Source organism: Vombatus ursinus, unplaced genomic scaffold (assembly GCF_900497805.2).
Source record: "Vombatus ursinus unplaced genomic scaffold, bare-nosed wombat genome assembly UNPS02014772.1, whole genome shotgun sequence".
Classification (NCBI taxonomy): domain Eukaryota; kingdom Metazoa; phylum Chordata; class Mammalia; order Diprotodontia; family Vombatidae; genus Vombatus; species Vombatus ursinus.
The window spans coordinates 38,315,064-38,325,407 of NW_020954550.1; the positions used below are offsets into that span (position 1 = coordinate 38,315,064).

A 10,344-nucleotide genomic window follows, 5' to 3' on the forward strand; every position below is an offset into this window, starting at 1 on the left:
TCCTCTCCTTTCCCTGTCCAAAGCATTTGGTGAAGTTTCACTCCTGGAATGATCTCTTACTTGGTGCCTTGTATGGTTGCCAATTTGGAAAAGAAGGCTTCTGATCTAGGACTGGGCTACCACCCTGCCATCTCTGCCTTAGAAATATTCTCCCTGCAAATATCCCCCTCTAAGAAATGCCTTTTATTGCAAAATGCCAGGAAGGGACACAAAGGTGGTAGACATCTCGTGGCCAACAGCCCCTGAACTAGCCTTTCCTGTACACTTGGATGGAGGTTCTGCTATTAGTGAGATGAGACAGGAAGTCACAAATCAGATAAAGAGAGATTCTGATTGCCTATCTTTTATCTGGTTGCAGTTATATTTAGTTAAGCTATATTTTGGGACCTAAACTGGATTGCGTTCTATGGGTTGAGAAATTTTGAAATAGGAGTTAAGAAAAAATATAGATATTTCCAGCCTCTTCTACCTAATTTTGACTTTTCAGCTTATAAAATACAAGATCACATTTACAGGGTTGTGTGTGTCATATACGCTTGCATTTTCTCTTGACTTGGTCAACAATCTTTCTGAGCTCTTTTTGCACATACCTAGGCAAGACCAGTAGATAACTGTTCATTTTTTTTTCCTTTTGTTTTAAGAAACAGAATGACAATCATACATTTTGGCCCCATCAAAATTTTGTTGATCATTTTTCAATGCTATCCAATCAGGAAGAGAGAGCAACATAAGGGATTTCTGGAAAATGAGATGCAACTGGATGGAAAAGTTACATTTCATTGTGCCAGTCTACATCTTGGTTTCGCTGTCAATGGGTTTTTCGGTCTCATTTTCCTGGGAGATGAGCTGATAGGGTTTCTTCATTTCATTCTCTTCAATCACAGAATTACCCATTTCTGTATCTCGGTTCTTCAACTCATGTCGTGATAAGTGCTCAACAATTCCTGCCCCAAGAGAGTCTCCCAGAACATTGGTGGTTGTACGAAGACGATCCCTGTGGGATGAAGAAAGAAAGGAAATCAACTGCACTGCCAATATGCCCACTCTCATATTCTTTTTAACCAGGCACTTTCCTAGAATCTCTTGCACAACGCTTAACTTTCCCCTGCTGTACCCAACCTGCTCAGCCCTGCTCAGCCCCCACCATTTGAATCCTCCACGCTTGACTAAGGTTGTTGAGCAATGCAAGAAAGAGTTACAAAATCAAGCACGTGGGCAGAGTCTGTTTTGTTTTTGTCCCTGGTATCCTCAGTGCCTAGCATTTGCCTTGTACATAGCTGGCCCTTAATTCAAATGTTCTCACTGTCCTAAATTTATGACCCACCACAATAGCTAGGTGGCTAAGAGGATAGAACAATGGGCTTGGAAACAGAAGATTCGTCTCCATAAGTTTAAATCCAACCTCACACACTCACTAGCTATGTGACCCTGGGCAAATCACTTAACCCTGTTTGCCTCAGTTTCATCAACTATAAAATGAACTGGAGGAGAAACAGCAAAACACTCCAGTATCTCTGCCAAGAAAATCCCAAATGAAGCCACAATGAGTCTGACACGACTGAAATGACTGATCAACAAAAACCCCAGGTGGACTGTCATTTGGGTAGGCAATCATTCTAGTCTATTTTTCTCATCTCCCTTACTCATTTACTTACAACACCTAGTGCAACCTTTTCATTTCTCCTTTGGCCCTCACCCCTACTCCCAATGCCCCACCCTTAGCAAAGAGAATTAAGTTTCCTATTTAGTATCACAGGATCAAAGAATGTAGAGCTGGGAGGGGCTTTAAAAACCATGGTCTCCACCCCGTTCATTTAACAGATGAAGAAACCAAGGCTCCAAGAAGTATATTATGGGATCATAGATCAAAATCTGAAAGTGACTTCAAAGGCCATTTAGTTCAATGCTCTCATTTTATAGATAAGGAAATGAAGGCTCAGAGAGATTAAAATACTTGCTGAAGGCCAAGTTAAGTCATTTGCCCAAAGTTACACAGATAGTAAAATAGATAGGTAAGCTAGGTGGTACAGTGGATAGAGTGCTGGATGTGGAGTCAGAAACACTCATCTTCCTGCTTTCAAATGTGGCCTCAGACACTTACTAGCTGTGTGACCTTGGGCAAGTCACACAACCCTGTTTTCCTCATTTTCCTCATCTGTAAAATGAGCTGGAGAAGGAAATGGCAAACCAATCCAGGATCTCTGCCAAGAAAACCCCAAATGGGGTCACGAAGAGTCAGACACAACTGAAAATGACTAAACAATAACAAAACAGGTGGGCTGGGAAGACGAACAGCCTGTGACATTGGCTCCTTCAGCTCTTCTCTATTCCTGAAAACATCTCCCAACGCATGTTCCCTGTCTTTGGTCACAGAAAGAGTTTTTTTCACTTTGATCTGTTGCCCTCCTCATTCACACTTCTCCCCTTACCTAAATGCCCTGCTTCCCCTTTCTCCTATGAGTTCCTACCCTTCATTATAGGACAACTCAAATGCCACTTCCTTCATGAAGTCTTTTATCATTCCCCTAGTTGGTCCTCTCATACCACTTTGACACTCTAATGTACTTACACAACATGGCATATCTATGTATGGGTCGGGCTCCTGATAACCATAAATAAACTTCAGGGCAGGCTTTTCCATTAGAGCAATGCTTAACATGTAGGCAGTGAATAAATTTTTGTTTAGTCAATGAATGAATGGATGAATGACAATGAATGAATTTCACTGTGATTCCCAACTTGTTCAGAAAGCTGGTTAATTTATTTATGATACCCCTCTCAATGTGGCTTAGGGAAAAATCTTTGTGACTATTAGGGAAAAAATAGGAGAAAGTAAAGTATTTCTAACTGGAGCTGTTTTCCTCAGATTACTCATAATTGACCAGAGGCTATTTAATGGAAGTAGTTTTGGGGATTCTTTCTTTCCTTTTTTTTTTTTGGAGACTTTCTCTTGCCTTAGCATTCCTCCTTATTTTCCCTTTCTTATGACTCTCACTTTCTTTTATACTGTGAAATTCTTTATAAAATGTTTACTTAAAAATTCCCCCTGCTCTCTATAGCAATTCATCCCTTGTTCAGTGCTGGAATCTCTCTTTATCTGTCTGTCTCTCTGTCTCTCCCTCCCTTTACTGATAGCACTTGGGTTAATCTATCAGCTATGCTCATTTCTCCAGATCATTCATCTATGGAACTGTCTTCAATAATTTGGTCAGTCATATAACTATGATAGACTGAATTAATCAATAAGCCTGCACCTAGATGAGCCAGGCCCTCGCTGTGCTTAATGCAGACACCTTTGGCCCAGTTCACAAGATGGTACAGAACATTCCCATCCCGTCATGGTGGTCATGCCCATCCTGAGAAGAGGAGGGAAGAGTTGTAGAAGGAATGAAGAAGAAAAATTCAACTGGGGAGGAGAAAAGGAGGAAACATGGGCCTCAGGGGTAGGGAGGTGAGGGCATGGGGAGGTGCAGTTCTATCCCTAGAATGCACCCTAGGGACAAACGGCTCCAGTCATCTTCCCACGAACTGTATTTCTGTCCTTTTCCTCGTTCAATTCAGATGTAAACCATCTGTGTACCATATTATGCCACTGAAATGGGAAACAAAAGGCGGAATGATGCTCTAGCCCTAGTGCGAAAACTAATGTTTTTGTGGCTTAGTTGCTGATCTGCGATGTTGGGTCATAGGACAATGTGCTGATCTACATTTTAGTCTGATATGTAGAACAGTTTCCTGGTCACTAAACTGCTTTTCTAAGTGAAAAGTATAAGAGCCAGCCATGTTGTATAGACTGATAAGGAAGTAAGGACCTGTGGCATCTTACGACTTTGTGAATGAAGCCTTTGATCTCTAGCTATAGGCTGGGCAGCAGAGAACAAGGGCCATGCAATCCTTGGTTGGACTGCCTTTCTACACGTGGTTGTGCTGTTTGCTGCCTGGGGCTCTGGAAGCCCATGAGATGCTCTTGGCTCATACTCACAGGAACCAGTCCACAGCAATGATGAGAGTGATGTCGTCCGTGGGGAGCCCAACAGAGGTCAGCACGATGACCATAGTGACCAGCCCTGCCTGAGGGATCCCGGCAGCTCCAATGCTGGCAGCTGTGGCTGTGATGCTGTTAAACGAAGCACCAAGTGCAGAGAAAAATGTGTCAATGTTTGGAAAGAATTCATCCCCAGTGCACAGTAAACACTGAAAAACACTGCCCATGCCAACATGACTAATTTAGGACTTTTGTAGCATGGAGCAGGAGTGTTAGGACTGTTCTAGGAAAATGTAAACCAGACACTTTGATTAGGTGATAGCTATCCTGTCTTTTTCGTAGGAGTGATACGAACAGAGATGACATTCCAAAAATCAGGCAGAGCTTTTTGATTTCAGGTTGGCACCAGGGTATACACATACCAATTTTTGTAAACTAGTAGAGAGGAGTACATTTGGAGTCTGGAATACCTGAGTTCAAGTTCCATCTCTGACACAAAACCCCATGGACAAAGCGTCCAACTTTTTAGGGGTCTGAGCCTACCCTGAATTTATCTAGGAAGTTTCTACTCTGGAGGTTCCATACCTGTATGAAAATCATAGGTCTGGATTAAAAAATAAATAAATAAATGTGAGATTATCTGGTCTAATACTAGGCAATGTCTCAGGAATAACTTTGAGGAATGAGCCAACCCAATTCTGATAATGTCTGATTATCAAAATCAACAACCTTCCTCAATGGAGAAATGATCGAAGGATATGAACAGGCAACTCTCAAGGGAAGGAAGGAAACAAGCATTTATTAAGCACCTACTATATGCCAGGCACTGGGTACGCTCTTGACAAATATTTTCTCATTTGATCCTTGCCACAACACTGGGAGGTAGGTGCTATTGTTATCCCCATTTTACAAATGAGGAAATTCAGGCAAACAGGTGAAATGACTTGCCCAGGGTCACACAACTAGTAAGTATCCGAGGCTGGATTTGAACTTAGGTCTTCCTGACTCCAGGCCCAGTGTTCTATCCACTGTACCACCTCAACTGCTTCTAATCCAAGCTATCAATGACCATGTGAAAAACTGCCCCATACAACCACAGATGGACTGAGTGAGGAGTTCATTCAAGAAGATCAGTTACCAGCTGGTTTAATAATACAGATGGCCAATGACAAAATGCTATGGTTTATACAACATCATATCAACAGATTTCTGTTGTTCAACAGATTCAGTTCTCAAGATCTGAAGAAAAGTTGGAATGGGGAACATAATGAGATGGGAAAGAAGCAGAGACATGACAGTATAGTGATTGGGGAAGAGAAATATCTCTCTGTAAATAGTAATCTAGCTTCCCTGATGCTTGACTAATTAAAGTCTGAATTCCAACTGGAGAATCTTTTTTCATGAATGATTTCAATGAAAAAAATGTAGATTTTAAGGGTATTAAAATATTTTTGTTTTGTACAAGAGTTTGTTGCTCTGTATGACTCCTGTATGCATTGTATATTGTGATTTATTACTGTTGGAGATTTGCAGATGGTTTCTTATTTTCATTTTGAATCATGCTACTTTTGTATAATTCAAGTAAGCAGCTGGGTTAATTCATCATGTTTGCTTTTTTTTTTTAAATAAAATACGAGGGTGGAGTTCATTTTGAAGGCAAGTTGCCTTTATTATAAAACTGAGTTGGTCTTGGTTATGAAATGTCTTGCGTGATAGCCTTAGCTAGATTTTAAACTGTTGATGTATTTATTGAAACTTAATTTTTAAAGGTTTTTTCACTCTTTTTATTGTTGGTAAACCATTCACAATTTAAGTGGCTACAAATGTTTTGGGGGAGAGAGTTGGGGGCCTTTTGTGTAATTTTGAGAACTAAATGTTAATCCTTAATCCAGCGTTGTCCAACCTATTAAATTTAAAGATCCCATGTACCCATTAACAGCATTCTCTGCAATTAGCAACACTGTTTATTGTGCCGGTTAATACGGTATGTTATTCTGAGTTAGTTATTGAAGGTCTTCATTTGCCAGATTTATCTTTGAGTTTCCTTAATTTATGAATATTATTTGATCTCATTAATGTGTTGAATTTAATTTGGTGCTATTGAACTGCCATCCTTTTCATTTTGTGTATTTTTTTTCCAAAGCAAAATCTTAAAATACAACCATGTCCTCTTCTAGAAAAGGGGGGAAAACTGCTCTGATTACTTATAATAAAGAAAATGAAAATTAAATGAAAACATATGAGGTTCTACCTCACAGCCATTGTAGATTGGCAAAGATGATAAAAATTAAAAATGACGATAGTTGGAGGCATCTGGGAGGAAAAGCCTGCTAATGCAGTGTTTATGAAGCTATAAATTGGTCTAGCCATTCTGGAAAACAATTTGGAACTATATGCCAAAAGTAACAAAATGGTACTTTCCCTTTAACCTAGCAATACCACTGTGAGGCCTGTATCTCAAATAGATAAAGGAAAGAGGGAAAGGACTCATATATGTATATATATATATATATATATTATATTATATATATATATAAACATTCATAGCAGCACTTTTCGTTGGAGCAAAAACTTCAAAACAAAATGTAGTATTCATCAATTGAGGAACAGCTGAAAATTATGAATGTAATAGAATATTATTGTGTCATAAAAATGATGAAAGGGATGGATTCAGAGAAATTTGGGAAGATTTGTATGAAATAAAACATAATGAAGTGAGCAGAATCAAGAGAATATATGATGACTACAATATTATAAAGAAAAAAGTCTCTGAAAGACTTAAGAACTCAGGTCAATGTAATGAACAGCCATGACTCTAGAGAACCTATGATAAAGCATGTTACTCATTTCCTGACAGAGAGGTGATGTACTCAGGATGTAGAATGAGATATATTTTTTGGGCATGGTCAAAGACAAAATTTGTTTTGCTTAACTACGCACATTTGTAATAAAGGAAGGTTTAAACAATTTAATTAATTAATTAATTAATTTGGGTGAAGGAGGGTGGAGGACTGGTGAGAGGGAATGGGTACTAGTGATAGCGAAGCTAACAAAAAGAAAAGAAAGGAGTCCTCCTGAAGCTTTTTTTAAAAAATGCACAGAAGAGATCACAAGGAAGTTTAGATGGAGACACAAAAAGAAAGGGAACATTTATTAAGCACCTACTATGTTCCAGGCAATGCATTCAATGATTTACAAATTATCTCATTTGAGCCTTACAACAACCCTTGGAGGTAGGTGTTATTATTATCCTCATTTACAGTTGAGAAAGTTGAGGCATGGGACTTGCTCAGGGTCAGTAAGTACCTGAGGCTAGGTTTGAATTCAAGTCTTCCTGACTACAGTTCCAGTGGTCTCTGTCCACTGTGCCACCTAGTTCCTAAACAGAACAACTTTTGAAATTAACATGTTAAATGTATTATATATTTATATATTTCATATGTAATCCTCTTTTCTATTATTTGTATATAGCAATGTTCATGTTTGTTAAAGTTAGAAAAGTTCAGAATAACAAAAAAGTAAATGGCACAGAGGATAGAGTTTCAGTCCTGGAGTCAGGAGGTCCTGAGTTCAAATTTGATCTCAAATACTTACTATCTGTATGATCCTGGGCAAGTCACTTAACCCTGTTTGCCTCAGTTCCTCATCTGAAAAAAGAGCTGGAGAAGAAAATGGCAAAAAGCTCCAATATCTTTGCTAAGAAAATCCCAAATGGGGTCATGAAGAGTCAGACACAACTAAATTAACACAGCAACAACAGCAAAAACTTTTAAAAAATTTAACCAGTAGGGGCAGCTAGGTGGTGTAGTGGATAGAGCACTGGCCCTGGAACCAGGAGGACCTGAGTTCAAATCCGACCTCAGACACTTGACACTAGCTGTGTGACCCTAGGCGAGTCACTTAATCTCAAATGCCTCATCAAAAAAAAAAATTAACCAGTAAACAAGTTTTGTTTTTTGTGACATCTGCTATCTTTTTCTTTCTTCCTCTAATTGCTCAAACCTTAGTTCTTGTTCCAATCTTTTAAAGCCATTCTTAAGGAAAATAGTGCACAAATATACACACACATATGTGTATGTATATACATACATAATTACCTGATAGTAATAATCTGTCCAAAGTTCAGTTCAAAGTTATTAACTTGAGCAATGAAGATGGCGGCAAGGGCCTCATACAGAGCAGTCCCATCCATGTTGATGGTGGCACCCACTGGTAGAACAAATCTGGTCACACGTTTGTCCACTCCATTGTTCTCTTCCAGGCACTTAAAAGTGATGGGAAGGGTAGCAGAACTGAAAGACAGTTAAACAGGGTTAAGACCAGAAACATGTGCATTATTTGGGATGTGACATTTATATTACTAAGACAGAGGATTCTTCTGCCAGGTACTCTTGCTAGTAACAAAGTAATCAGCTCTGTTGTCTCCCTTTAAATAGAGGAGTAGGTATTCCCTGTCATTAGTAAAATGGCTGCTCAGGGATCCTTACATGTATGTCCCTTCCATCAGCTAGGCCATAGATGACTTTCTCTGCAAGGGGTCACTTTGGGGAGAAGATAATTATTCTTCCTTCACATGTAAACTTGGAAGATATAGAGAACAGAGGGTAGGAGAAGGCAGCTCATCTTTCCTCCAGGCCAAAGAAGACAGATTTCTACCACCCAGCTAAATGCAAATGGGAATGATGTTATCACAGAAACAATTAAATCAATTCATATTCCTGAAAGTTAAAATTAAAAAAACAAAACAAAACAAAATTTCTTGCCATATCAAGCTAACGGCCATTTCTTAAAATAAAATGCAAACATCGTGTGATGATCGACTTTGATAGGTGTGGCTTTTCTCAGCAATACAATGATCTAAGACAATTCCAAAAGACTCATGATAGAAAAAGCTATCCACATCCAGAGAAAGAACTATGGAGTCTGAATGCAGATTGAAGCATACTATTTTCACTTTTTTTTTCTTTTGTTCTGATTCTTCTTTCACAACATGACTAATGTAGAAATATGTTTAATACAATTATACATATATAACCTATATCAGATTGCTTGCCATCTTAGGGAAGGGGGAGGGGAAGGAGGGAGGGAGAAAAAGTTTGGAACTCAAAATATTATAAAAGTGAATGTTGAAAACTTTCTTTACATGTAATTGGAAAAAATAAAATATTATTAAAAATAAAATCCATGATGAATTTTAATAATAATAATACTTAGTGAAACTTAACTCTGTGCAATGATAATGATCAAAGTTGACTCTAGGGAAAAGTTGAGAAAAATGCACATTTTATGCAGAGATGGGTACATGTGTGTGTTTGTGGGGGGCTGTGGAATACTGCATGTGCTGTCAGGCAGGCATAATATGTTCCTTTTTTTTTTACTAAAATAACTTTTTTTCTCTTTCTTTTTAATAAGTGATAGCTGGGGAGGGGCGTATTTGAAAACGAAGGTGTAAAAAACAAAAGATGCTAATAAAAATAAGATAAAATGATATAATAATAATGCATCTCATCTGTATAAGGCTTTATTTTTTTTCTAAGGGCTTTCACATATATTATCTCATCAGATCCCATAATAACCTTATCATTCCTGTTTTATAGATGAGGAAAGTGAAGCTTGGTGCAATTAAATACTCTGGCCCAGGTCACAGGATTATTGAGATGGTCTCTGGTCATCTATCCCCCAGGCCAGTGACCTTTCCATGACCAACCACACCAGCACTGCCTCTCGGATTTAATTAGAATAGGAATAACGCCAGGGAAGGTCCAGGTACCTGGAGGATGTCCCCACAGCTGTGATGAGCGCCTGTAGTAAGCCTCCAATAAAAACCCAAGGATTTTTTCGAGTTACCAAGAAGTAGAGAAGTGGGAGGACGATCACTGCATGAATGAGCAATCCGATGATGACGGTGATGGTGTACATGGCCAGCTGCCCACCAATCACTCCCATGTCCTCCATCTCAACAATTTTTCCAGCAATCAAGAAGAGGATACCAAGTGGAGCATACCTACACAGAAGAAGATGAATAATAAAACTCAGAGCTTACTTTTCCATGTAATAAGACATTTAGAACAACTTTGACCAACTAAGTCATTTTGAGTATTATAAATACTCAAATCAACTACAAAGGACCTATGAAGGAAGATGCTATCAACACCTAGAGAAAGAACTGATAAATAGAAGTATGATTTTGCATACATATACATATTTAGTGTCTAATGGTAGCTTTCTCTAGGGCGAAGTGGGGAGGGGGAGAGGAAAAAAAAAGTGCACAGCAGAGAACAAAAAAAAAAGCTTAGAAGGAAGCCAGAAAAAAAGGGTAGCTTTGAAAACAGTCTCTAGTATTTATTACATTATTTTTC

General features: G+C 38.7%; 1 protein-coding gene across 3 annotated transcripts in view; it reads right to left on the reverse strand.

Annotated features, from left to right (window-relative positions):
* Positions 1 to 6: 6 nt before the first annotated feature.
* The window catches only part of SLC1A3 (solute carrier family 1 member 3), a 104,150-nt gene continuing 93,812 nt past the window's right edge, over positions 7 to 10,344 (reverse strand). For all 3 annotated transcript variants that reach the window (XM_027863525.1, XM_027863526.1, XM_027863527.1), the window contains 4 exons: positions 9,756 to 9,989; positions 8,083 to 8,277; positions 3,983 to 4,117; positions 7 to 994 (listed from right to left, as the gene is read on the reverse strand). In XM_027863525.1, the coding sequence (XP_027719326.1) occupies positions 790 to 994; positions 3,983 to 4,117; positions 8,083 to 8,277; positions 9,756 to 9,989 (769 nt within the window). In that variant the 3' untranslated portion in view covers positions 7 to 789. The remainder of the gene's footprint in view (positions 995 to 3,982; positions 4,118 to 8,082; positions 8,278 to 9,755; positions 9,990 to 10,344) is intronic.